This window comes from Podospora pseudocomata, chromosome 7 (assembly GCF_035222375.1).
Source record: "Podospora pseudocomata strain CBS 415.72m chromosome 7, whole genome shotgun sequence".
Classification (NCBI taxonomy): domain Eukaryota; kingdom Fungi; phylum Ascomycota; class Sordariomycetes; order Sordariales; family Podosporaceae; genus Podospora; species Podospora pseudocomata.
The window spans coordinates 1,917,497-1,943,711 of NC_085891.1; the positions used below are offsets into that span (position 1 = coordinate 1,917,497).

Consider the following 26,215-nt stretch of genomic DNA (forward strand, 5'->3'; position numbering starts at 1 on the left):
GCGGCGTGCACAGGCCCGGCAGCTGCCATCCGGCAGCACTAACGCCAGCAAGATGCGGGGTGACACCTGTGACGCAGCCTTGGTATCTTGGAGTATTGGGGTTTCTGACAGCATGTGCTTGTTTACCTGCTGTAAGTTGCTGACTTGACAGGGCACAGGTGTCCACAGAAAAATTTGGCCAGATTTTGCGCCTTGCTGTTGCCAGAACGATCATTACGATGCAACGGTGATGTTTGGCTGGAGGCTATCGTGTTTCACGGTGGCTTGGGTTCAATAGATCCGGATGATGTGGTAGCAGTGCCCCGCCGCGAGATTCGAACTCACCTAGTCGTTTGATCGAGGATCGGTTTCTTCAAATGACGGCGATGGCTTGCTGCTGGACATCAGTTTCCAACCCTGGCTCCCTGGTTCACCAACAAGCCACGCATTGAATATGATCTGCGGCGGATATCTATCAGCATCAGGGTAAGGATCGAAATCAGACAAAGTCAGTTGTGGCATGACAAAACCATTAGATCTATAAACCGACGATTCGTCGCGTATCTGGTCTTTATGCTAGGTTGCCATGCTCCTTTTCCAGCAGATTTTGCCTTTTTTTTTTTTTTTTTTTTTTAAGTTGGTGTGAAATTGCAACTCTGAGCATCCATCCATGACCGACATTACGGCCCACTCGGGGTCGGCCAGTGCCGGTATCTGCCCCTCCCCGAAAACAAAACCCCGGACTCCGGGCCGGCCATCTGCATCGGGCGGGGTACAGGAGCCAGAGCTCCGGCCCGAGTCAAGGGCCCCGTCTTCCGGACCCGCCATTCCGTCTTGATCAGCATTGAACTTGCATACTGACAAAGTTCTCAGCTCTCTTGACTGCAGCTGCTTCTTGCGGGGAACTCTGCATTGCCTCATGCAGACAGAGTGTTGAGAGCTTTGATCGACAGCGGGTACGCACAGTTTCGAGGCAATCTTCAGCATGCCCTATAGCTATCTTGCCGAAGGTAGTCACATGTGTATGTCAATGGCGTAGTACCTTGCCCTAGCGAGATGGAGAGAAGCACCTTGCTGTAAGATTGAATATACTGGCTAATCTTTAGCAAAGGGCTACCTGGTGATAGGTAGTCAAACTCTCATCACTGTTCTTCTCAAGCAGAGCTTCCCTTCCGAGCTCAAATCAGATCAGATGACGCTGCAGAATCCTCTATAGATAAGCATCAAATCTCAATATCACCAGTACTGAGGACAGAATCTAAAAACACAATTGGTGGCGAGTTGGCTACCGATGGCTGAAGTTTATTATGGAAGTGTGGTGGTGAAGCAACCTGAAAGGCAAGTTCCGCGGCCACACAGTGTGGGGGCAGGCGGCCCAACCTTACGCAAATCAATTTTCTGCGTGTGTTCAAGAATCCATCGACCTGATTCCCAAAGTTTCGCGACTGCCGCAGCCGCTCTCAACAACACCAGGTCACCCTTTCCACTCTGGAGAAGCTCCACCTCGAGAATTCAAACCATCTTCCACTAAATCATTGACCATCCCGTCGACTCTAGCCATCTACCCAATCCGTCTTTGCCATCTCCCCCTCCATCTCTGCGAGCTTCTTCTCTTCTTTCTCTACAAGCCCTTCCCCTCTCCGATCCCGATCCCGCTCCCTGGTGCACTTTCTGCAAACGCAACCGAAGCCCAGCTCCGTTGCCAAACCAGCTCTGATCTCGGAGCCGGCTTCAAAAAAAGAGTGCGTGTGCTCCATCCTCCGATCTTGCTCTCTTCCATCCAAGATGCCCCTCTCTGCCCCTCGATGCGTCTTTTTTTCTCCACTTTCCGCTGACCTCACCATTTCCAGAGATATCTTCACTTCTCTCCGGCGCCACACAAAGCCTAGTCTCGTCCGACTCTGCCCCACGCCCGCGCCGTGATTTTCCATCTCCCTCGTCGTCATCACTTCTGTTTTCTTTAATCATCACACACAAAAAAACAACAGCAATCATGTCGACAAACGGTAATGCTAATCACCACGAGCAATACGCTGCTACCGGCCCAACCACCACAGAGTCGACTTCCCAGATCGAGAACTCGCAGAGCGACCTCCCCAAGGATGAGATCGGCTGGTACTTTGTTGAGCAATACTACACAACCCTGAGCAAGAACCCCAACAAGCTTCACGTGAGTCTGCGGATATTTCTGGCGGTGCAGTGGCTTGGTGGGCTAACGGTCAATTGTAGCTTTTCTACGGCAAGAAGTCTCAGTTCGTCGCCGGTGCCGAGGCTGAGGTCACCACTGTCTGCGTCAACAGACCTGTAAGACTTTCCAATTGGGTTTGCGTTTAGGTGTTGAGCCTCTCGAAGCTAACTGTCTGCGAAGAACATCCAAGAGCGCATCAAGCAGTTGGACTTTGAGGATTCCAAGGTCCGCATCTCCAACGTCGACTCCCAAGGGTCTGCCGAGAACATCCTCATCCAGGTCATTGGTGAGATCTCCAGCAAGGGTGCCGAGCCCCGCAAATTCGTCCAGTCCTTCGTCCTTGCCAAGCAGCCCTCGGGTTACTTTGTTCTCAACGACATCCTGAGATATATCGTCGATGAGCCCGTTGAGGAGACTGAGGCCGCCGCTGAGGCTCCAGTAGAGGCCCCTGCTGCCACCGAGGCTGCCCCAGCCGTCGAGGCCGAGGCCGAGCCCGCCGCCGAGCCTGAGGTTCCTGTCGAGGAGCCTGCCGTTGAGGAGAAGGAGCCAGCTGAGTTGGACACCGCCGCCATCTCTCAGAAGCTTGAGGAGGCTGCTGAGGAAGCCCCCGCTTCCGCTGCCGCCGAGGCTCCTGCTCCCGAGCCTGTTGTCGAGACCCAAGAACCAGTTGTTGAGGAGAAGACTGAGACCCAGCCCACCCCCGAGAAGGTCGTCGAGGAAGTTGCCGAGGAGGCGGCTGCGAAGCCCGAGGAGCCTAAGGATCCCGCGCCGACCCCCGCGGCTCCTGCCACTGCTGCTCCTGTTGCCGCTCCCGCGCCTGCGGAGCCCCCCAAGCCCCAGCAGCCCCCCAAGCCCATGACCTGGGCTAGTCGCCTGGCTGCTTCTGCTGCTGCCGCGGCTCCCAAGCCTGTCATTCCCAAGGTTGCGACTCCTCCTGCTGCTGCTCAGGCGCGTGCTCCTGTTCCTGCTCAGGCCCCTACTACCGCTCCTCAGTCCACAGAGGCCGCCCCTGCCGCCCCCAAGGATCAGGGTAGCGAGTGGCAGACCGCTGAGACCAAGCGTCAGAGCCGCGCTCAGCCTGCCGCTGCCGCTACTCAGACCGAGAAGGAGGGAACCCTTGCCTATATCAAATTTGTTACTGATAAGGTGAAGGAGGCCGACCTCAAGGCCACCCTGGAGGCTTTCGGTGAGGTCGTGTACTTCGACATCAACCGTACCAAGGTAAGCGATATCTTTTTAGATGAACGTCAATGAACCAGACTAACCCAGCTGTACAGAACTGCGCCTTCGTCGAGTTCAAGACCCCGGCCGGTTACAATGCTGCTGCCGCTGCCAACCCCCACACTGTGAACGGCGAGAACATCGTCGTTGAGCCCCGTCGTCCCAAGTCGAACGCTTATGGCGGTGCCGGCTACCCCGCTCGTGCTGGTGCCACCGGTGGCCGTGGTAGCCGCGGCGGGTACGAGTCTCAGCGCAGCGGCAGCCAAGGTGGCGGCCGTGGTGGCTTCACTGGACAGGGCCGTGGTGGTCGCGGCGGTGCCCCTCGCGGACGCGGCGCTTCCCAGGCCAACGCCTAGACGGCGATTGCTGCTTAGCGCGAGTTCACAAGCTGATCAAAGACACATTTATTGTCCATGATCTTGAAAAGGTTCCAAGGTGAGCTGCTAGTGTCAACAAGCCTAGCATCCATATTCACACGCCATACGACGGAGTTGAGGGGAGGGCGGGCATTCTTCTTGGTGCGTCATGGAGTCACGGGGTTTGATTAGTTAGGAAAGGGCAAAATGGTCAAGATTCATGGTTTTTTTTTTCTCTTGATGGCAATCTGGCGGTGCAGTGTTGTGGAGTTGTGTGTGTTTTTCTGCTGCTGTTATTCTTGTTCTCGTTGCTAGTTGGGCCGTGCATTTGACTTGCACAGGTCACTCTTTTCCCCAAACACGCCCCTTGCACACACATCACACACATATCAAAAGGTTGTCATGGTTTTGCGGCATCGTTACAGCGTTGGGGGAAACGGAAAACGGTAGCATTGTATACCTCACTGGCGGGGTGGACTGGCTGGATGAATGCGGGTGGGAAAGGTTGGTGTGGAAAAAGGAAAAAGACACGGCATGAAATGTTGACCTGGTGTACGGTATGGTACGACATGGTACGGAAAATGAAGGCAATGGGGCCCAGAAGGAGTATGCCTGAAAAGGAGATGGAGACAACCTCTACACATCACCATTACAACATTCTTCCCAATCGAGGGCGGGGTGGGCCTTGTACGAGTAATTACGTTTGGGAGGGAGAAAGGCAAAAGGAGAGGAAGGGGGACGAAGCGTGTTGAGACAGTATCGTTTTAGCTTGCTTGTGGATTGAAGGGGATCGTACGGTATGGGATAGGGAATAGTTAGTACCTTAGATTAGGGAGGTTTAAAAAGATGTGTATTGTTAAAAGCGAGATATTATTTGCAAAGATTCTGTCTCAACTTGATATGGCTGTCTTGTGATCTGTCTGGGGAAGGAGAGATATGGTGTTGGGCAAGATGTTGGATGTAAGGAAGCTTTATTGGAGTGGGCATGAAGAGAGGTGAGGCACCACCACTACAAGAGCCAAGGACTTGCATCTTGGATTCTGCTTTTGGTGATTTAAAGTCGGGGTACTTTAGTTGGTGTTTAGGTTGTAAGATAAACCATGCCTCAAAAGCAAATCAATACGTCTTTTAAGTATCTTTAATAATGTAGCTTAGTGATTATTCTTCGAGGCATGGTCCACAATATGATATTGGTTAACTTACCCTTGCTCTTCTGTAGGGAGGGTGTGAATAGCCAGACGGCTAGATAAATGGACGTAGAGATATAGGCTGTGTCATCTTGACTATCTAGACATCTAATAGAGCTAGCCACTCGTCTGGCTTTTCGATCTCGTTTTTCAGATCTGTTGATTGTTATGTTGAGCTTTCTCAGCCGGTGCAACTACGGTAAAATAGCTTATCATGACTTCTTCAACTGCTTCTTTTCTTTTCTTTCCCTTTTCTTTTCTTTCCCTTTTTTTTTTTTTTTTTCTTTTTTTTGTTTTTTGTTTTCGAGAACATCCAGGCAGGTAGGCAGATGGGAGTTGTCAAGGGATGTTGTCAAAACATTGAGATGGCCGTTCCCTGGTGTTGGGATTTAGCGTGTGCTGTATTCGTCGTCTTTTTGCGAAGTTTACTGTTGAAGCCTATATATTCCGTTGGGTCTTCTTGTCTTGGACGTGTTCTGCTTCACGATAGAGGAGGAGGCAATCAATGCTGTTGGAGACATAGACTGGTGATGATGATAATGTTGGGGCAAAAAAAGAAGAAAAGCAAACGCTGGAAAGAAACAAACGCTGTTTGTGGACGGGCCAGGAGTCGAACCTGGGCCTTCGCTCAAACTCGGAAACGCACTAACCACTGTACTACCGCGTCCACGGAATGCTAATCTTGGGACTCGGGATTGTATACTGGGTTGGGGTTGGGTTGGAGCTGAAGGCTTTGGATTGTGGATGTGGCTTTGTTTGACAGCTGGTGGACGTCGAACTAGTGTGGAAAAAGGGGGTGTTCGGAAAGGTTAAAACGCCTCCCTGTTTGGGTGATGAGAGGCCGGTTTTTTGGGCGGATGGTGAGGGTTGATAAGTGCTTTGAATCAGAAGAGGGCGTTTGATATTGAGGAGGATGTATGAAATGGATTTTATGGGCAGGCGCGTGGCGAGGTGGCTAAGCGTGGTGAAAGAGCACTTTTCGAGGGTTCCGGCGTGATAAGCCAAGTAGAAATAGGGGCTTCCGAAATGTGCTGCTCGGCAAACTTCATCGGTTTTCTGTTGGGGTGATAAAGAGACATGACCAGTTCCCAGCTGACTGGAGGCTGATGATCATTGGAGCATCGTTCTCATTCAGAAAACGGCCACGAGGGCACGACATGTCAAAGTTCCAAGAGGTAATAGCGATGTGAAGCACGTCAGATCCTAAAGAGGCATGTATGACACTGATAACCAGCTGTGTCATGTATCAGAACCATATCTCTGCTGTGTTTGGTTGAGAGATATGTGCTAGGTACTTCTCTGTTCACAGACTTAGGCCTGGTTCAGTTCATGTAGGAAGGCTTGTTTGAGTAGTCTAGGTCTTGATATGTTAATGATTATATTTCCACAAAAGATTCTGCGGGTATGGCTGATAGCTTCTCATATGACAGCTGCCATGTCGGTCTGTGTGTCTCTGTATTTCGAATCGGTGTAGCTGAGTCACTTCACGTCGATAAACCTCTCACCTTTCCTACGGCTACCTCGGCAGAGGCTCAGGGAGAGTACATCTGCCAGAGAAAGTAAGCCACTGATGCCCTGCTTGAACCCCAATAGTCCTATATCCCGCAGCACATGACGGTGATAGGGTGGTCGTGGTGGATCAGGATCCGATAACGCCCCCGGAAACAAGCCAAACCCATATCAGGTAGTTACCCATCCCACATGGAAGACCGGCACTTTGGAGAGCAAACCGACGATGGCGTAAGTAGCACTGACCAGTTGCTAGTCTCGCCCGTGATGTTTCCGAGGCTGTGGGGTAGGGGCTGGTTGGGCTAGTTCCTGCGAGAGGGCGGGATATGGGCGTGCGGCCAAAACGTTTGGGCACAGATGGTCGGGCCTGTTGCCGGAAGAGCTTGTCGGGAAAGGCTTAGTTTGTCGAGACTTGGATGGGAGAGGGAGGTGTAAGATATTTTGGGTGCGCGGTGTTTTCTTTGCTCCGTCTTGTTGTTTGTCTGTTGGACATAATAGATAGGTCAACCTCGTGGTTCTAGATGTCTGGAGCTTAGATGAACCTTGATGGCCAACCTTGAAGGACTCTCCTGATCTGGTGCTGATCGCCTCGACATGCTGGTATCTCGGCCTGTGACATTCAGTCCAGACAGCCGCGCGGCCAAACCATGGTTCGTACAACTCGACGCAAAACTACAGTCTGTATCCGGTAGGTGAGTGCCCATCAAGGTGTGACTCGAAACAGAATAAGGGATGTGTGTTTTTCCTGTCGAGGCTCGAAACAGCAAACATCTCCGCTGACTAACTACGTGTCGCTGCTATGTAACCCCTGACCTGACACTGAGCCGGAGTGTTACACCACGCGGTGAGAGTTGGTGCTATTTTATACAAGCATGTTTTATGCCGTGCTCTCTGCTCTGTTGTCGTTTGTAACCTAACGGATAGGGTCAACAAACATACGTAATACGATCCACAAGAGGAGCCTTCTCCAGCCTCGTATATGGAAGTAAGCCGTCAATATCCTTCTGAAGAAAATGAGGATTGAGAGTCCAGATTTGCAAATCATGCGAAAGTGAGATCCGCCTTCCTGTCTGGTGCAAAGGTCTCCAGGCTGGACCCAGACTGGCGGAGCGATACTATCGCCAATGCTTCGGGACTTGCAAGCAGCTAATGAATTCCCAGAAAAAGAAAAAGAAACGAGGGAGCCAGCAGGGAGCGAGGCACCGAGGGAGAGAGAAAGAAAGAGGAGTCTCAAGGACCGGTCCAATCCCCCGACGAGCCGAATCATGGTTGTGTTTTTCTACTCCCACCTTCCCAAAAGGAACACCGCACACACTTGGATGAAGAAAATTGAATGCAATGAATGGGGCCCAGAGAAGGCCCACTCGGGCGGGTCCCCGCAACTGCTTGACTGCTTGACTGCTTGACTGCTTGACTGCTTGACTGCTTGTCATTCTCTTTTAAAAACAACTGCAGACTGCCGGTGCCGAGAGGGGAGTCGGTATCGCACACACACGGAAGGCCAGCCCCGGAGTGCTCTATCGAGATGGTGATAGATTGATCGGCAGAGGGTGATGAGATGGCTTAGAGGGCCTGTCGGTGCCGGAAGTTGCCTTCAGCTTGCGACCTGCCAAGTTCAGCTCGCTCACTCATCAAGCCATTTCGTCCCGCACCCTGTCGATTGACCTGCCTTCTAGAAGGCAAAACTCTAGCTGGGAGAGCATGAGTGCGGCACGGGGGTGTTGTGTGCTTGGTTTGGGTCGGGGAGAGCGATGGGCAAACAGGACGTATTGGGCGATTGGGTATCCTGAAGCGTGCGGCGTAGTTTATGTAGTTATTATGTTATTATTCAACGACTGTACTCCGTACTCAAGCCAATTCTCGACGATCCCGGCATCTGGCGCCCCCGGGTGGCATGGCGTTTCCCCTCAACCACCTACCCGGAACAGCCTAGCCTAACTGCGCGGAATGGCTGCGAACATCCCTGTCTCGCGTGGTGATTGGCAACGAAACCCCCGGTGCGCCCATCGGTCGACAGGGCATCTTCAGAAGAAGAAGAAGGCACCTTGCGGTAGGTTGGGGGTGGGGTAATAATCGGACCATGCTCAACGGGAAAGATCCAAATGAAGTCCAGAGACAACTTGCAGCCATCGCCATCTCAGCGACCCAGTCGGGTAAAAAAGAGACGGGCTCGGCGCTGCATCTCCCATCTGTTCAAAAACTGCCATCAGCAAAAGAGAGAGAGACCCAGCATCTGGTTCGTGGAGGGAGGTTCCATCGATATTGTGGATGGAGGATGCCCAAGCGAGCGAGCCGGGTGGGTTTTTTCAGCCCCTCCAGCGGTTGTGCCAAGGAGTCATATTGGGCACATCTTCCGCTTCCCGTCATCATTTGCCCGTTGCCCTTTACTTCTTTTGCCCTCCTGCCTGCCAGTACCTTGCATTCCCTATTGCCTATTGCCTATTCATAGCGCCGCCTGTCTTTTTTTACCATTCTTTCGCTCACTCTTTTTACTCTACTACATACATTCGAATACTCACTCAAGCATCATCATCACTCATGTACAGTGTCCGATCTTCTGCAGCAGACTAACACTACGCCCACCCATTATATCATCACACACAGAACAGGTTCCCTTGCACCTCGGCTTGGGTGCTTCCCATATGCTAAGCTTTCCTGCCTTGGCGGTCTCTCCACCAATCCGATCCCTCTCAAAGTCAGACTCGGTGCATGGTAAACCCGCCAGCAAGTGTGCGTCGCTGGATTTCAAGTTCATCACCGGTCTCAAACTCTCGCCCGGGGGCTCAGCGTAGCAACCGGGCGCGCCGACTCAAGCAGCCTGACTCGTAGCAGGGAGACCACGCAAACATCGCCATCGTGCTGGGCCGCTTTTAAGGGAGTTTTACTCACCTCAGGGGAGGTGTACGGGGGTTCGGGGTGCACACGATGCCAGTGGGGGACGACTCGAGCTATCTCACAAAAAGGAGGGCGTCACCACTTGCGTGATCAGTATCACAGAAAGTGTCACGTGTCCCATGGAGCAAAGGCCTGGCGATGCCTTCTCCCAGCACAGCGGCGACTCGAGCGACGCGCCCCCATCAGGGGGGATGGGGCGCCCGCGCCGCATGTCCATGGAGGAGGATATGTTCTACCGGGAAGTCATGACGTCGCGGCCAAAGAACCCGCCGAGCTATGAGACGGCCATGCAGGCTGCTGTGGCGGCCGAGAGGAGGGCGATGGCGATGGCTGCTGTCGAGGACCAGGAAGAGAGGCTGCCCCAGTACTCATCCGAGTTGGATATCGAGGGCGTGTTTATGCGCAAGATGGAGATGGAGGACACGATCAAGCGGGCCGAGTATCGAGACTGGAGGATGGTTTATGTCGAGCTTCGGGGAACGGCACTCAACGTCTACTCGGTCAAGAAGGAGCGTGGATGGTGGTCGTCAAAGCCGGACGCACCTAACATTGCGCCTGATAATCCGCCATGGGTGAAGAAGCATGCGTTGGAGCGGAGCTACAGCCTGCTCTATGCGGATGCGGGGATCGCGGCGGATTATAAGAAGTGGGTTCAACCCTGTTGCTTCGCCATGAAATGGGATGACAGCTGACATGAGGAACAGGAAGCGCTACGTCATTCGGCTACGAGTGGAAACGGACCAGTTTTTATTGTCGTGTTTCGAGTTGAGCACATTTGTCACATGGCTCGACAGGCTGTATGCTGCCTTCAACGTGGCCGCACCCATCGATGAGCGCGATTTCCCCAGGGACTACAGCATACCACGGATTCAGAGGATACGGTTCTTGCGCGGACAACGACCGCCACCCCAGGACCATCTTGGCAGGCAACCCGATCATAGAAGACCAGACGAGAGCGACGAAGACGACAGCGAAGGGGAGGGAGAGGGCGGTGAACCACCAGATCACAGAGGTGGCGGCGGACGTGGGCCACGGCCGGCTGAATACCCGATAATGGCGAGGTTATCAATATCATCATACGCGAACGAGAACGTCGACCCGGAAACCGGAAAATGGCTGCCAGAACACGGCTGGACCATCGCCCACGACCAACTCTACGCCCGTCTGTGCTACGCGGTACTATTATTCAAGTCACCACGGAAGAGCAATTACATTGTCTCACGAGGCAAGCGGTGGTGGATCGACTGGGACAGCGGCAAGATGGTTCGGGTGCTACCCCCGGCCTACGGCGAAATCGACGTCATGGGCCCATGGCAGGTCATCATGGCCGAGAACAGGAGGATATAAGCCTGTTGTCACAACGCAACTATTTCCTTCTATGTTTGTCTTGCATTATACTCATACTTGACTGTTATTTTCTTTTTATTATCTATCTATATATCTGGGCGCGGTGTTGCGGGTTTCGAATTATCGGGAGCATACTTGGGACACAATCTTTGCGTTTGCAGCAAACGGGGTATCTGGAACGGGAAGGACCGAGGGATGTGTCTCGAGTCGGGCGAGCATTATACCATGCGTGTGATTTTATTGTTGGGGGAAAGAGAGGAGGAAAATGCGTTTTGCTTTTTTTGGTTGGATGTATATATACCCACGCGCAACTGATACCACATATTTAAGAGCATAATTGACCGGTTCCGGTAGTGAGACTTTTGTGTTGGCATGTGTTGTTTAATACCGCCTGGCCCAACCACATGAACTATTACGGTGGCATGTTGCTCTGTTTTGGTTGTGCCCTCCACCATACTTTCAGTGTGCTTGATTTCATTGCTAGAGAAAACCGAACACAGCCCCTGTCTGACTAGTTCAATTACGCCCAAACGCCCCCTCTGTCGTTCTTGTCCTGTCATGGCAGCGGAGGTATGTATATCCATACATGGCAAACAAAGCCCCTTATTCCCAACCTATACATCATCATCCCCCTATTTCAACCGCCCCCAACCCTTGCCAACTCCCCATCCACCCTCCTCGTCTCCTCCTCCAGCTCACCAGCCAGCACCCCCCCAAAAACCTCACTCGCCCCCCTCACATCCCCCATCATATTTTCCACCCCCTTGACCAACCGCTCCATCTCCCTCCTCTGAGCCAACACCTCCTCAAATAGTCTTCCATTCTCCCCCCTCACCTCCTGTAACCTCTCCCCCAACCTTGTTTCCTGCTCCCTAAGGTAACCCCTCAGGTGAGCCTTAAGCACAACCTCAGCACCAAGCGTATGAGGCGGCACCGGCCTTTCCCCCCCCCCACCATCCCGCCTCCTCCCCGCCTGAGCCTCAGCTATCAACCCCTCTAGCTCATTCAGTTTCTGAATCACCTGTCTCGACTCGAGGATCCGCTCAAACTCCCTGTTCCAGAGGGTGGACAGCCGGTCGATCATCTGCCTGTGGACATTATCTAGTGTCCCTGGCGCTTTTTCTGCAATGGTTGGGAAACATTCCCGGAAGTTGGACGGGGAGAGTTTGTCGAGGGTGTGGGTTGTTGTTTGTTGGAATAGTTGTTTTAACCGCTGCGCGCGGGGGCCGGGGATCACGGGCTCGGATGAGGGGGGTAGCTGGTCCGAGGGGATTGGGTCCGAGGTTGGGTCCGAGTGGGGGGGTTGTTGATCAGGTTGGGATTGGGGTTGTTCTGGTTGGGATTGGGAGGGTGGTTGTGGTTGTGCTTCTGGGGTGGGGAGTATCTCGAGGTCTTCTTGTTGTTGGTCGGGTTGCTGGTTGGGTTGGGGTGGTGGTGGTTCAGACATTTTATAGTGACTAGTATCTCAATGGGAAATAGTGAACGTGCTGATAAATGGGGTCGGAAATCGTGGTGGTGGTGGATGTTGATATCGTTAAAAAATTCAAGTGTAAGCCGAACAAGAAAATCGCGTCGTGTCGCGCAGTCGCAAACCCCAAGACAAGCATTTACCTTGGCCCCGCCCAAAAACGCGGGGCACCCGCTAAAAAGCTTCCCCTGCGCAGCCGCGCTTGGCTTCAAGACCCTGCAGCACTTGGTCAAGCCCGCCCCTTTCTTAGCCCCTTTCTCCGTCCATCGTCCAACATGACAACTCAAAGGTGACCAATTCCAAGAGCAGTGACATTATATTCTACTAAAAAGATATCAACCCCTCTCTCAAATTCTCATTATAAACAAAAAAACCCAATCTCTCCCTAACATTCATCATATACTTTGACATAATAAACCCATCGTCTCTACCAGTTCATCAAACCAAAATTTTATTTACAGTCCAAACCAAACATTTCTCTGACATGTCCCCCAAATCATCCCTCATATTCCCCTCCCCAAAACACAAAAACACTTTCTCCCAAACCCAAACGCCATGCCCCCAAAATATCAATAATCATCCACCGACGTCCCCCCCCTCGTACTCGTATCCCCCTGCGCCCGCCTTTCCATCCTCCTCCTCCTCCTCCGGTCGATAGCGGCGATATCCCCACTAGTAAACGTCGCCTGACTACCCCCCGGACTAGCAAGGGAACTCATCGTCACAGTAGCTGTATTCGTCGGCGGCCCGCCCGACGGCCCAGGCTGTCCCTGAAGCGGTGCAACACCCGCCGGCGGAGGAGGTCCAGAATAATAAGCCGAATCCTTTCCTCCCGGAGGCCCTCCCGGTCTCCTTCCCGCACCATATGGCGTCGACAACGGTGGCACAGAGTCATCCCTCTCTCTGCTCTCTACCCTCTGTTCGGCCGCCGATTCAGCCCTTCTTGTGCTGCTGGGTTCACGTCGATACCGCCTGTTAGTCGGTGTCTCCGTCCCAGAAGAACTGCTGACCGAGTCCTGGCGCCGGCGTCGCTGCTGCTCCCGCCGAGCTTCTTCCTCGGTCAACATGCGGAGGGTGATGTTTCTGTCGGGGTCGTCGCGGACGCCTATCCTGACGCTGGCAACTGGGTCCCCCCGTCGTCGGCGATCCTCGTCCTCCTGCGCAGCCAAGGCACTAGCTGTGGCCGCGGCGGCAGCTGCTGCTGCTTGGGGGTCTCGGATTCGATTGCGACGACGGCCACCTCTGTTGGGAGAGCTAAAAGCGTCGCTGTCTGATTCCTGGCGGAGGAATCCCTGAGGGTCAGAGGGCATCGGTGGCATGGCAATGGGGTCGCCGAGGTTGTTTCTCGAATTTGGATGGGAAGGCCCGGAAGAATCACTTGTTGGGAAAGGCGGACCAGGCGCTGGGGGTCCACCGGCCGTCGCTACCGGATAAGCAGGCGGCGGTCCTGGATACCCTTGAGGTGGTGGACCAGTTGCCACAGGGGGAGCTGGAGGCGGTGCGACACTCGTGCCAACACTAGACGGCGGCGGGAGTCGAGAGCCAGGTGGTGCTGGATCGTATGGTGTGGTGCCCCGAGGTTCAATCGAAGACTCATCGGAAAGCATCGAGGTGGCGGTCTCGGTATACGTGACAGCTGATGGGGGTGGGCGGTTTCTGTGTAGACGTCTCCTCGACTGCTCCCTCCTTGGCGTAGCTGGACTAGAGTAGCCGTCACCCGTATACCTTGACCCTCGACGACCTGAGCGCCTATCATCTTCCTCTTCCCGGCGTCTTTCATCCTCGGCCCTTAACCGTTCCTTCTCTCTGTCATCTTGCTTGCTCTTGTTGCCGCTCATCCTATTCGTTAGCCATCCCAAACCAATGCCAGCCAAGAAACCCTTGCCTGCGCCGCCCCCGCCAGTGCTCGGTCGTCTTTCCGAAGCTCTTCTCGAGGGGCTGACATACGAAGAATAATCCGAAGTAACCACGGTGCTGTCCATTTTCGATGTGCCAGTGCGCGAGCGTCTCGGGGGCGTGATAGGGCCTCCTCGTCGTTCATCGGCAGCACTCAAGGCAGCCGCAGCCGCAACTGGGTTGGGAGCAGGAAGGATAGGCGATCGGCGTCCATCACGTTGGCTATGTCTCCGCGGGGGCACAGTCGACTCGGTGTAACCGGTGTAGCCTGTATAATCAGTGTATTCGCTCTGGGTGAACTCGCTCCGGGGAGGAGGAGGTCTGCGGCCGCTTCGGGTCCGGCTTGGGGTTTCGGTGGACACAGCAGAATAGTCGTCGCGCCGATTGTCTTTGCCTTTACCAAACATCTTGGACATGAGCATACCAGCACCGACACCCGCGCCGGCGCCCAGAATCTTATTCATGAAGCCACCTCCACTTGCGCGACGTCGGTCAACCGGTTTCTCATCGTAATAGCTGTCGGATCGGCGAGAAGAGAGAACTGTGGTAGCAGGTCGTGTGGTTCCAGTCCGCGTGCTCGGGCTTGGGCTGCGACTCAAAGCTCTTTCCGCGTCCCGGTCCTTCTTGTCCTTGCGGCCTCGCAAAAGTGCAATGGCACCAGCTCCAGCAGCCAACGGACCCAGCCAACCCATACCTCCGCTAGATTTGCGATCCGAAGTCACCCTGCTGCTCGTCACCCCAGACACAGTGGTGCCACCACCGCCTCCGCCCATGACCCATTCCCGTCTTCCATAGTCCTTAAAGTCCAAAAAGAAGAACAAGAACAGCAAGAATGCCATCCAGATAGCGAACAGAATAAAGGTGTACTTCGGGGAGCCGTAGAGCGTGAGACCGAGGGGCACCTGGACAATGCCGAGAAGAACGATAGACCGTCCGAACCAGCGATGGAGATGTACCCTGAACGACCTCCTCCCAGAGAGCTTCTTGATCAAGCGGCCACCGAGAGCCTGGACGAGAATGAGTACGTAAATGGCGACGCCAATGCCATGGTGAGGGTTCGTAAGGTTTCGTGGCGGTCCAACGGCGAAGAATCCTAGCGCGAACACAACGGTGCTCAAGGCGACAGCCAGTATCTGTAGGTAGGCATGGAAGCGGATAGCACTGCCTGGTCGTGCCGTGTAATATCTCGCCAGCAACACTGCGATAGGAATAATGAAGAGGAAGGTAATGGCGGCCAAGACGCCATGCCCCAGTATGAGACTGTGGTATTCGGTAACACTTGAGAAGCGGTTGCCCATGCCTAGACGTTATCAAACCGTCCGTTAGTATCCAGCACGGTGGGTTCCCAACTGTATGGTCACATACCATTGTACCGCATTGTCTCAAAGTTCAGCCCTTGGAGATTGGGCAACAGGAATGTATTCTTTGTAAAGTCCCATGTCCCATCGCCCACGCTCAGGGTGTCGGACGAGTAGGAACTCGACCCCGGCGGGGAGAGGGAGTCTGCCGGCGCCATGGCGGCGGTGCGCGGCGACCTTTTCGCTCAAGCAAACCACGAAGTGCCCGCTATGGGTAATTCAGAGGAATGAATGGAACAATCGAGATTTGAGATGGAAAAAATGCGCAAAAACACAAAAGAGAGTGGGTATGCCGCTGGAATGTGTCGCGGTAACCGGACCATGGACGTGGTGACGAGTTCCAGCTTCTGATACCCAAAATCTGGCGGTGGACTTGGAGGAGGCTGGGATGGCGGGGCAACTGGTTGGCTTCCGATTTGTATTTCCAAGCTGCCCTTGTGCCAGCTGTGCAACTTGGTTTTGGGCGTAGAGCTGCTCGTCGGCTCAGTTGGAAAACCGGGTGGCTGGACGTCAAAAGAGCGCAGGACGACAGGGAATAGCTTCAGTTTCCAAGGTGGACATCGTCATGGCCGGGAGGACTCCATCTCGAGGGAAACATTGAAGACCCTGATGCTGTCCAGCCTGCTTTGCCCACGCTCACAGAGCGTTGCTACGGAAGCGAGCTTGGACCACCTTCCCAGCCCCTTCGCGCCCCTTGTTTAGTGGGTCTGCCGTCGATTTTCTGGGGTTCTTGGCGCGTCTGTCAATTGACCTTGGTGGGGTGGCACGGTGGATGAGATAAGATAAGATGAACACCTGAGTTCAGATGAATTGACTTCAGATGTTCATCTCTCAACATTCTCCTGTCCGAGTGGACATGGCACTGACCTGATGGTGGTTAACTCAGCAAAATCTTGGCACCAATTGATACGAAATACGATTCCGACATGCGTCTCCAAGTTGTGGCTGCCGACGGCCAATCTTTGGTCTGCCCGCCCCGTCAATAACAATCGAGCCTTGCCACAGAGCTGCCATGGAATGGTCACCGAGGTGAGGAGGCTTTGCTTTGGATTTCCGAGGGGCATCTTGTTGGCCGAGATATATGGGCATCGTGGGCTCTTCGACGGGAGTTCTAGTCTTCACCTCTCCAAAGACCTGCTGGACACAACATCTCAAAAATGGCAGATAATACCCTTGAAAACAACATGCCTGGCTCTTCCAAGTACGCCACCCTTTCTTTCCACAAAACGGACACCATCCGTTTGTTGGGTTTCCCAGACGAGATCAAGTCAAATATGGAATCCGTGATTGCCTCGGTCTGGCAACCTGGCATTCAATCTAATGGGCCATGTGGTGAGGCATTCGAATTCAAATTGAAAGGGAAGCCGTGGGGATACTTTGGTAGTCAAGATGCGGTTGGAGGAATACGGCTGCTTCGGGATCTTCTCGCCCTACTTTACAACCACTCCTGGGAACTTGTCACCTCGGCGATATGCAGCCGACGATATACCGCAAAGGACACTTTGATTTTCCGGCGAACCTCACTTCCCTCAGCTGTTGTACCCGCACAGCCAGTTGAGTGGCTTGGGTTGGCGACGGCTTTCTATGACAAGATTCGGATCGTATATGACGCAAAGAACGACGGATGTCCAGGGACCGAGGCTGATCATGATCACCTGGGTGTCGTCATTATGAATCTCAAGAAGATGCTGGAGAGCCTGGACTACTTTGAGAAGGGTGACTGGAGCCATGATTCGTTCGAGTTCAAGTTGAAAGGCCGGCCATGGCGGTCTAGAGGTGAAGCCTCTGTCAAGATGCGGCTGATGGTCTTGCGGCTGTTGGAGACGATGGAGTCGATGGGCTGGAGAGTGTATGCCACCATCTTGCAGCGCACTGGGACTGATGAGGACCGGATGATGGATACCTGGTATTTTGTGAGAACAAGACCAAGCGGCGAAAATGTCACTTAATAATAAGTGAGTGTGACGAAATCAGACCAGAAAGTCCATCATTCCTTCCTCTCTTGAATTATAGACAAACATATCGGCCCACGCGGCTGCCCGTCCAAGCCGTACCTGTCTGCTCATTACACGCAAGCGGATAAGCCGGAAAGAGCGCTGTTCCAGTTGCACTTTCCTTTTTTATTCTCCGCTTCTTGGCCACGAGCTGGATCTTGACCTTCCAGTTGCGCGTGGGGGTGAAAGATAATCACGTATTCGAATCATCAATCACTATATCCCATATCACTCGCCAAAGGCCGCACCACCGCCTACTTTGATTGGACGCAGCACAGCAGCTTCACCATCGCCGAAGCCGGAAACCCAAAATCCCTCGTGTTTTTTATGCCTCAATATGGCACTGGACTCGAGGTAACTGGCATATTGTAAAGAGAACAGTCATTAACGTATATATTTTTAGTTCAGCTTTCGCTATACAATCATTCTGAGGTCTTTTGCCTTGTTTTGTCGTCAAGGGGATCCGAACGCCCAACCAACACCAAACGCCATAAGCTCAAATTCAATATGTTTCCAGATTTAATGGTCCCGGGAATACCTTGCAGGGTATGTCGCGGTCCTCTTCGCCAACCCGGGCCTCAGGCCCTCATATCGAAAACCACCTACATCTACCCCAGAGTCTCTCCTGTCATGTCTCTTGACAAAATCGCCCCGGTCTCCCTCGCGATCTCTCGCGTACACTGGATCATCCTCCCGACTAGGCAGCCGGTCAGCTCCTAATCGCACCCGCACAGTCTCATATTGTCTATCTCCGTCATTGTGAACAGACGGACGTCTGAGCCTGTCGGCCTTGGGAGCATAAGAGACCGGGGATGCACGGCGGTATACTCCGGAGCCACGCTGACGCTCCTCATACATCTCCTCCTCGTCAAAGACGTCTGAATCATAGGCACCAGTGCCGTACTCGACGACATATTCAGTACCATCATCCCGGTGCCGGTCAGTGTCTCGATCGACGAAGCTGCTCCGTCTTCGGTCCGCTGTCCTGCCCGACTCATATCGGTCAAGAGGCGAGGTTGGAACAAAGCTTTCACGTCTTGCTTCCATTCCCTGGACCCGCCTTACTCCAGAATGGGGTGTTTGAAGGGGCAAGGTGATTCGGCGAACTGGCTGTGTTGGAGCCGGGGACTGATGTCGCAGAACTTGTGGCGGAGATTGAGGGCGACTCCTCTCTGGGAGGATGATTTGGGGCTTGGCTGCCGCAGTCAGACGCTCGGCTAGCTTGAATGCTTCTTCCTGAGCATCAGCTCTTCCTGCCTCATAGGCATTCTTCTCAATCTCTTGGACATCGACCCGCGGACGCTCTTTCATGGGAAAGAGCGGAGGCGGCGTTGGGGCATACATGCGCTCTGTCGCCATGTGGTTGCTGACCGAATGTCGTCGCCCTTTAACGACGTGACGTTGCTGTGGTTGCTGCTGCATCATTGGCTGCACCGGCATTTGTCGCGGGAACTTGGGTGGCATACCATGCGCTGTGTTCTCCGTGAAGCGGGGCTGGGGGGAAGGGTTGTTCACAACCACATTGTTCGGCTTTCTTGGTCCAGCGAACTGAAGGTTTTCGGGAAAAGATTCCTCGGACACAGCAGTGTCTGAATCGTAATCTTCCTCGTCCTCGCTGAAGACTTCAGCTACCAGAGACTCGTCTGTACTCGGACTGTCGGGAGGATATGCAAAATGGGGAGTTAAGGATGCACGGCGTTGTGGAAGGCCCTGTTCAGTGGGGTGTTGCTTCAGGATACCAGGCTTGTGGGGGGTGTGTGTTACAGTAACGATAGGGCCACCATTCCCTCGGTATTCCGTCTGCCGCTGGCCCTGGGCCGTTTGAACTTGGGGATGGCCTTGCTGTAAGGAGACAGGCCTTGGTTGGACTTGACCTTGAACTGGAGGTCGGTAGTGGGCTTGCTGATCTCCTTGTGGCTTTCCTTGTTGATACCCTTGAGTATGTCCATGAGGATGCCCCTGAGGGTGGCCTTGCGGAAGGCCTTGCGAATACCCCTGCGGTGGCATTGGTGGTCGGCCTTGAACACCCGGGCTCTCGCCTCGATTTATGATGTTTGCTCCCGCCTGGTGTGGCGCATTCCGTGGAGCTTGAAGCGGAGGCTGGGGTGTTTGGCCGAACTGCCGGTCACCAGGCGGGACATGCTGATGTTGGTGCTGTGGTGGGCCGTGGTCCTGGCGATGCTGAGGGTGCGGAAGGGATGAAGAGTGTTGACCATGTTGCGGTTGTTGCTGGTGATGCTGGGGGAGGCCTTGAGCAGGCACCTGGAATCGCACATGACCCTCCTCTCGCACCTCATTCTGGTAGGCATATCTTGGCCTTGTCGAAGGCTCTTCAGCTTTGCCATACATGAGCATATGCAGATCCACCCCGGGTTTGGGTGCGGTCTTGTAATAGGCCGTGACGCTGGTCCGTTCCTCCTTCCTCTCTCTCGAGCGAGAGACGGGCGCTCCTCTCGACTTTGACCTCTTGTCCGAGTGTCGGCCACGGTGATGGTGCTTTGAGCCCTTGGGATCTCGCTCATACCCCCTGCCGCGCTCTCTAGAGGTCTTCTCCTTCACCACAACCCAAACCCTATCTTCAATCTGGGCCACTTCGGTCTGGAAATAGTAACCGAACAACTGCTGAACCTCCTTTTGCACCGTGTTTATCTGGTCGAGGACATCCGCGTCCAGGTCGTTCAGCTTGTGAAGGACTGGAACGGTGGTTCTGTTGAGCTCCCGCACCTTCGAGACGACCTGATCACTGGATGTCTCAGGCACATCTATCCGCTTAACAATCTCCCATCCGAGTCTCTTGCCAACTGGAACCTTTTCAAAGCGAACAACATACCAACGAGTGAGTTCGTCATACATCTCCTCGGCGGTGAATGGTGTCTCTTCTCGAAGATCTGAGCTAACAGCTGCAGGGGTGATGGATGGCATAGTGTGTCTAGCGATGATTGGATTCCCAATCTGTTGGGTCAGGACCGGTCCATCGTGATACCGGGTGGTTCTCGTCTGTGGGTGGATGGCATCGGTATTCTGAACAGGACGTTGTGGGGGGAGAGGCCGTCCAATAGGAGGTATCCCCGCAGGCCTTCGAGGCTCTTCGTGGAGGGTAAAAAAGTCGCCCATATTGAAAGATCCTCAGGGCGTGAGGGGCTGGGAAGGGAAGCGAAGCTCTTGGCTTTTCAGGATGTAGGTCTCGGACCAGCCAAGCACACCCAGGGGCAAACTCAAAAGGTTCAGAGGGAGAAGTAGTGTTTCAAAATTTTGAAAGGGCAAAGGGAATTCTGGTCTGCCTCTTTGGTTTGGGATGGGTGCTAGGAGCGGGCTGTGAGGACTTATACCCAGGTTTCTGGGATATGGCGATGGGGCTTGTAAGCTGACAAAAGATGCAGGGCAAATGCAATGCTAGGTGCGATTCTCTCCTAACGACACAAGTAAGGGGCGAAGTACTCAGAGTCTGGGGAAGTTGGCACATGAAGCGGCTCAACATCAAGAACAAGCTGGGCACAGCTGCCGTGTCTTATACCTTTGCCCGGCATCTATGTACTGCAACCCAGACACTACCACACCGTTACGCAACAAAAGATCCCAACACGGAAACAGGTGTCGGTCACCCAGGCTGTATACCGGGGACGATAATGTCGTCGATCACTCTCCTACACAGACACTCTATCAAGCACGGCAAACTGCAGCAGCAAGGCGACCGTTTTGGCGCATGTCGGATGATGAACATGTTAGTTACTTCAATCTCAGGTTGGATGGCAAATGAACGAGAAAGCTACGGAGGAACAAGGACAGGCAGATCATCTTCGGTACATGAGAGCTTGGTGTAAGTGACAGCTTTACCTAAAGTACCTACCTAACTTCAACCGCATGTATGGCAAGGTCTCCAGCCCTCGAGCCGCAGACACCATACTAACAGAAGTGGCCAGGAGAGAGATAACAGAAGTGGCCAGGAGGAGATAAACGCTACGTCAATCTCTCGGCTCTACCTGCATCGAATCGACAACATCCCCTTCAGACAGCTTTTGCCGGGCGAACAATTGCGAACCACCCTACGACCGATTTATTGGAAAGGATGCCTTATTCAGAGGCACTGCAAATTCGGGCACGAAGCAGCAAGGCCAAGTCTTCTAGCCTGGCATGTTAAACAAGTCGTAGCCACAATATCGACGCTGCAGCCTTCTCACCTTCTATTCGCTCTCTCGGGGAATAGGCTGGCCACGAGCACAGCGCCTCTTGCCTTCCCCGCATCTTTCCAGATCTCTCCCTCTTCTTGCCCGAGCTTACGTCTTGCCGGTGTTGAATATGCCATCTCTGCTCTTTGAGAGGCCAGGATGAATACTTGTATTGAGCTGACTTTTAAGAGATATTTGCAGGTGTAGTTGCGGCTCAATATTTCACTTGACAAAAGCACCATATCTTCACATACCTCATGAGCCCTGTGCGGGACCGAAAAAGACAGCATTCTGTAACTCTATGCTACCCCTCACCTGCACACCTTTCCTAGCTTCTGGATCCTACACCGCGACCAACGCTACCACCAGGTTACAAACCACCAACTTCCCTGCATAACGCCTGCAGCCTCCCGATTGCAGCTGACTGATTATCGAGCGTCTTGGGCGCGCTTGAGCGTGCCTATCGGCAGATCACTCCGACGGCACGCATAACACGCCCCCATATCCTATTGCCCGGCTCTCAAGGGAGCTTTGATCTACGACGCCCGAGAAGCCTTGGGGATGGCACACATCATGCGGGCTTGCATTGAAATAGGTGGGGGTTAGAAGGCCCGCCCCCTCACCTGGGTCGCCACCAGAAGGCGAGTAGCCCAACCTACGGTAGGTGGGGAAGGACAACGGCGGCACTGTCTCAAGTTGATAAGCATACTCGGAAGTAGGGGAATATCACTGGGTGGTGATCTGACTTGTTGGCCGTTGAGCAAGTATTGGACATGATACAGCATGAGTTGGGCAATATGGGGGGAATGCAGGCGACGACCAACACGTCCGGGCTGTATATCGACATCTTTCAACTGTACATGCCGGTAGGTTTGATCCCGGACTGCATACCTTGTTTGGGAATTCCCTTTTCTCGAACGATAAGCGAGGCTCGGCCAAAGTGCGAGTTCTTACGAGATTCGGGATGCGGCTCTCTTTTGAAACAGTGTTGTAGCCTGGATTTCAGGATCATGTATGTCAGATTGGGCAGCAGTCTCAACACCATTTATACCATCGTTATCGTCATCATGACTATGAAAACCAACTATTCTCCTGATAGGTACCTCAGCACTTATCAACAAGCGGTCAAATATATGCCAGAATCTTGATTGATACACATTCGTGATAGCCTGAAAATAGATTGACTTAATCTACATAGGGACTTTTTGTGCACCCTTTACCCCCTCTCCGTTCCCCATGTTTTTCGGATCGGATCGTTGCCCGACGTGACCTGTCTGTCTGTCGGTCTCGGAAAGAAAAAGTTAGAGAAGGCTGGGTGTACAAGACAATGGTTCTTTCCCTGCCCTTCCTTCCTCTCTTCCGTCCAGGGGTTTACAAGGTCAAGGTTAGTAGTAGGTATCCAGGGAAAAGGGTCATTCGCGGCGGGGGGGAGGAAGATGATCCAGAGGTAAGCGAAAAGTGGCACTTTTGTCCGACGTTTAACAGAGACAACGATGCTGGCTAACATGGGGGGGAGGTAATATAGAATTCTGGAGGGATTTCTGGTCCCAGTGGACGCGACATATTTGGGAGGGGGTGGGGGGTGTTTGTAGTCGGCGCGGATTTTGATCATCATGGTGAATATCTCCCCGGTAGAGATGTCCTGTTCATTGTTCGGATACCTAGGTAATCACTTACCTATCAGACGTGGCCATCCCGTTCCTCCTGTAATATACCTCCCCAACCACTGCCAACGTTGGATAATTATCTGGCACCTACCTACCTACCTAACTTGCTAACTACAGTAGTTGATCGTCAGTAAATCACACAATAACCACACCTCCACCTCAACTCCCTCTTAACAACTTGAGAAACAGTTCCCCAAATAGCATTCCCCATCCCGATTCTCACAACATATCATCTTCTCGTTGCTTTGAGCCAACTTTTGATCGTCTGCAAGTCTCAAAACACAATGATGATCAATATAGGAAAAAATCAATAGATCAACACAATAGCACGCAATCCTCCTCCTCCTCCAGCGCCATCCTTATCCCGCCCTCGTACAACAACACATCGAATTCTCGTTGACAGCATTGATCGCCTGCCAATCCCCAGCATATTTAACATCCGTACCTCTCTGTACCACAAGGTCAGCCCCAAACAGCCGATCACCTCCCCATCCTTGCCAAACCCAGCCTCGGCGAAAAAGCCATAAACAAACCACCACATATCTCTGCATCAAACCTCTCTACGTGATGTCGCGATCGCTTCTTGATTGTCAAAGGTCAAGAAGCGACGTCCAAATAAGAGCCTCCAGCGGCGCGGTACAACCCTGTCACAGCTCATACTTACACAAGTCAACAAGGCACAGACACAGCGTTGATCTATCACAGCAGCAGACGTGAGACAAAGGGTAGTAGCATAGCTCCAAGACCTTTTCAGCAACAGCGGAACTTTGGAACCACAGTCTGCACAACTGATATGACAAACCTCAATGTTTACACAAGCCGGATCGGGGTTTGTCCTGGCACGACTCCGTGGCACAAGCACCGGGCCGGCCACCGCGAAGCCAGATGCCGGTATTCCCACGTGTTTGAGCACTCAAGCGCTTCGCACAACATTAGCACTGGTTCAGCTTCCCATAGTAACCCAACTTCAGTAAAGAAGCAAAACTAATGTAAACTCCTTTGATTTTCACGATGCTAACTCTCAACAACCAATCTGCCACCAGTAAACATTATGATCTACATGTACATTTCCTGAATGCATGTTTTCCACAATCAACCACCATGAGTCGTTGCTTACTGCTCGCCCTCATGTCCCTCCTCTGCATGCTCCTCCTCAGCGTGTTCTTCCACATGAGCCTCCCCTGATGGCTGCTCACCCTCCTGGGTCTGCTCACCCTGAGACGCTTCCTGAGGCTGCTGCACCTGAGATTCGCCAGTACCCTCTTGAACAGCTCCGTTGAAGCCATGCTCCTCACCAAAACTGTTGCTGGCACTCCCTTCGGCGCTAACACCCAGAGTCTCCTCTGGGTTTGCCTGCTGACCCTCTTGATGACCTTCAGCAGAAGCATCCTCGTCCTCGGCATCATCATCTTCATCGTCATCAGCTTCATCGTCATCAGCCTCGTCGTCTTTTTCGTCCTGATCCTCTTCTGGGGCAACTGGAGACCACTCGTCAGGCAACTCGTCCCAGGGACTGGAGATGATCAAGGATGCTGGATCGACTCTGACAATGGTGACAGGCTCGCAGGTAGGGTTGCGTGGCTCGCCGCCAGAGACCCAGCCGACAGAGTTGAAGTAGTAGGCGCTGTACAACACCCAGCAAGAATGCCAATTGCGGAGCTGTCGCATGATGCTGCCGTCTGTGGTCGTCGCGTTGGGATAGACATTGGGTCTGAACTTGGAATCGTCGTAGGGCGCCGCGATGAAAAGAGTGTTATTGTCCCATCCGACAGGCGTACCAGCTTGACTAGGCTGTAGAATATGGTTAGCGAATGGCAGAATGACGACAACAAAGAAGTAGACCTACTGTAAACATGGGTACAGCCACATTACTTCCGGGCTCAAACATGAGGCTCATGGGCTCAGAAAGGCTCAGGGGGCCCTCGGCGCCAGGAACAGGCAGCGACCATGTGAGGAAGCCGGTCTTGGATGGTTGGCCGTTGACGATGGTGTAGTTGTAGTAAAAGCTCAGGGTGAAGTTGCTGACGTCGTTGGAGCCGATGCAAAGGCCCGTAATGGTAGCGCCGGCATGGCAGGTGGTGAGATATTTGCCCACAAGTGCGTCATCATCAGCCGTGACGACCTGAAGGAGAAAGGGGCCCATCTGATTGTAGGTTGTGCCTTGGAACTGAGCGAGCACAGAGCTGGAGGAGGCGAGAAGCGCAAGGCTGTTGAAGGCGAGTTTGGAAACCATTGTGATGTAGATGTGAACAAACGAGAAAATTGATGATGCTGTGCTATCTCCTGAAACAAAGTCCAAAAATGGGGGAAGCTGGGCTGTAAAAGTTGACTGCGTTGGTGATGCTTGATGATGATTGAGAGAATAGAGGAAGAAGAGAAGAATACAAGACTGCAAACTCTGAGGAGACATTTTATAGACACTCCGTCGTTGCCGACCCAAACCGGGGTTGACGCAGTTTGGCGATGACAGTGTCGTTGAGGGAAGGAGTGATGTTCATGTTGTGGAAACAATAACCTGAGGGAGTGTTGACGAAGGAAGGAGGTCACGTTCGAATGCTCCGATGGCAAGACAAGTCCGAGATATTCAAGCAATATATGGAAGGAAGGCATCTACGCGCCTGCCCAGCAGTATCTGATATCGGCTGATCGCTCACAATTCGGTCCCGCCATTGCTTCGGCTCAAATCGAGTCATCCCAGCGGCTCTCTTGCCTTCCAAGCCACATCTGGAAGGCATGATGCGTTTCAGCTGTGGTCGTCTGCGTGTTGGGTCTTTACTTTTTGGAAGAAACGAGGGAGAGATCGACTGAGAAACAACACAGCACCACAAATCCTGATGTTTCAAGCAGGAGTGTCAGAAACGCAATATGAAGCTATTCCAAGCATGTGGGTCAGGGGTAAATCAACAAATGCTGGCGGTAATCAGGCAACAACTGGCTGTTAGATCACATATTTGCTCTCAGCAACCTCAATTGTTGTCTTCCAC

General features: G+C 53.2%; 10 protein-coding genes and 1 non-coding gene across 11 annotated transcripts; 6 read left to right on the plus strand and 5 right to left on the minus strand.

Moving 5' to 3' along the window:
* Nucleotides 1-964: 964 nt before the first annotated feature.
* On the plus strand, nucleotides 965-1,868 carry QC762_0109610 (uncharacterized protein; the record flags this gene model as incomplete). Its single annotated transcript, XM_062884300.1, has 3 exons — nucleotides 965-989; nucleotides 1,339-1,721; nucleotides 1,830-1,868. 3 exons carry the CDS (start codon nucleotides 965-967, stop codon nucleotides 1,866-1,868), a joined length of 447 nt encoding a protein of 148 aa, XP_062739374.1.
* Nucleotides 1,869-1,972: 104 nt separating this feature from the next.
* On the plus strand, nucleotides 1,973-4,410 carry QC762_707110 (uncharacterized protein; the record flags this gene model as incomplete). The annotated part of the gene is made up of 5 exons (XM_062893556.1): nucleotides 1,973-2,149; nucleotides 2,209-2,283; nucleotides 2,348-2,698; nucleotides 2,921-3,388; nucleotides 3,445-4,410. The coding sequence occupies 5 exons, from the start codon at nucleotides 1,973-1,975 to the stop codon at nucleotides 3,742-3,744; spliced, it is 1,371 nt and encodes a 456-aa protein (XP_062739375.1). The 3' UTR covers nucleotides 3,745-4,410.
* Nucleotides 4,411-5,526: 1,116 nt separating this feature from the next.
* QC762_0109630 lies at nucleotides 5,527-5,599 on the plus strand. Its single transcript has one exon. It is a non-coding gene; the product is annotated as a tRNA-OTHER (tRNA).
* A 3,084-nt stretch (nucleotides 5,600-8,683) lies between these two features.
* Nucleotides 8,684-9,232, plus strand: QC762_0109640 (uncharacterized protein; the record flags this gene model as incomplete). Its single annotated transcript, XM_062884301.1, has 2 exons — nucleotides 8,684-8,736; nucleotides 9,050-9,232. The coding sequence occupies exons 1-2, from the start codon at nucleotides 8,716-8,718 to the stop codon at nucleotides 9,230-9,232; spliced, it is 204 nt and encodes a 67-aa protein (XP_062739376.1). The 5' UTR covers nucleotides 8,684-8,715.
* A 222-nt stretch (nucleotides 9,233-9,454) lies between these two features.
* On the plus strand, nucleotides 9,455-11,128 carry QC762_707120 (uncharacterized protein; the record flags this gene model as incomplete). Its single annotated transcript, XM_062893557.1, has 2 exons — nucleotides 9,455-9,981; nucleotides 10,040-11,128. 2 exons carry the CDS (start codon nucleotides 9,455-9,457, stop codon nucleotides 10,680-10,682), a joined length of 1,170 nt encoding a protein of 389 aa, XP_062739377.1. The 3' UTR covers nucleotides 10,683-11,128.
* Nucleotides 11,129-11,319: 191 nt separating this feature from the next.
* QC762_707130 (uncharacterized protein) lies at nucleotides 11,320-12,129 on the minus strand (the record flags this gene model as incomplete). Its single annotated transcript, XM_062893558.1, has 1 exon — nucleotides 11,320-12,129. One exon carries the CDS (start codon nucleotides 12,127-12,129, stop codon nucleotides 11,320-11,322), a length of 810 nt encoding a protein of 269 aa, XP_062739378.1.
* Nucleotides 12,130-12,441: 312 nt separating this feature from the next.
* QC762_707140 (uncharacterized protein) lies at nucleotides 12,442-15,562 on the minus strand (the record flags this gene model as incomplete). The annotated part of the gene is made up of 2 exons (XM_062893559.1): nucleotides 12,442-15,346; nucleotides 15,412-15,562. 2 exons carry the CDS (start codon nucleotides 15,560-15,562, stop codon nucleotides 12,720-12,722), a joined length of 2,778 nt encoding a protein of 925 aa, XP_062739379.1. The 3' UTR covers nucleotides 12,442-12,719.
* Nucleotides 15,563-16,561: 999 nt separating this feature from the next.
* On the plus strand, nucleotides 16,562-17,353 carry QC762_0109680 (uncharacterized protein; the record flags this gene model as incomplete). Its single annotated transcript, XM_062884302.1, has 1 exon — nucleotides 16,562-17,353. The coding sequence occupies one exon, from the start codon at nucleotides 16,562-16,564 to the stop codon at nucleotides 17,351-17,353; it is 792 nt and encodes a 263-aa protein (XP_062739380.1).
* On the minus strand, nucleotides 17,107-17,473 carry QC762_0109690 (uncharacterized protein; the record flags this gene model as incomplete). Its single annotated transcript, XM_062884303.1, has 2 exons — nucleotides 17,381-17,473; nucleotides 17,107-17,307 (listed from the first exon to the last, which is right to left on the minus strand). Exons 1-2 carry the CDS (start codon nucleotides 17,468-17,470, stop codon nucleotides 17,107-17,109), a joined length of 291 nt encoding a protein of 96 aa, XP_062739381.1. The 5' UTR covers nucleotides 17,471-17,473.
* A 444-nt stretch (nucleotides 17,474-17,917) lies between these two features.
* On the minus strand, nucleotides 17,918-20,512 carry QC762_707160 (uncharacterized protein; the record flags this gene model as incomplete). The annotated part of the gene is made up of 1 exon (XM_062893560.1): nucleotides 17,918-20,512. One exon carries the CDS (start codon nucleotides 20,510-20,512, stop codon nucleotides 17,918-17,920), a length of 2,595 nt encoding a protein of 864 aa, XP_062739382.1.
* A 3,677-nt stretch (nucleotides 20,513-24,189) lies between these two features.
* On the minus strand, nucleotides 24,190-26,184 carry QC762_707170 (uncharacterized protein). The gene is made up of 2 exons (XM_062893561.1): nucleotides 25,078-26,184; nucleotides 24,190-25,022 (listed from the first exon to the last, which is right to left on the minus strand). The coding sequence occupies exons 1-2, from the start codon at nucleotides 25,639-25,641 to the stop codon at nucleotides 24,345-24,347; spliced, it is 1,242 nt and encodes a 413-aa protein (XP_062739383.1). The 5' UTR covers nucleotides 25,642-26,184; the 3' UTR covers nucleotides 24,190-24,344.
* Nucleotides 26,185-26,215: the final 31 nt, after the last annotated feature.

Coding starts and splice junctions, on each gene's coding strand:
- QC762_707170 (XM_062893561.1), bottom strand. CDS start 25,641: ATGTCTCCTCAGAGTTTGCAGTCTTGTATTCTTCTCTTCTTCCTCTAT. Junction 25,023..25,077: donor TGGCTGTACCCATGTTTACA/GTAGGTCTACTT, acceptor CATATTCTACAG/CCTAGTCAAGCTGGTACGCC.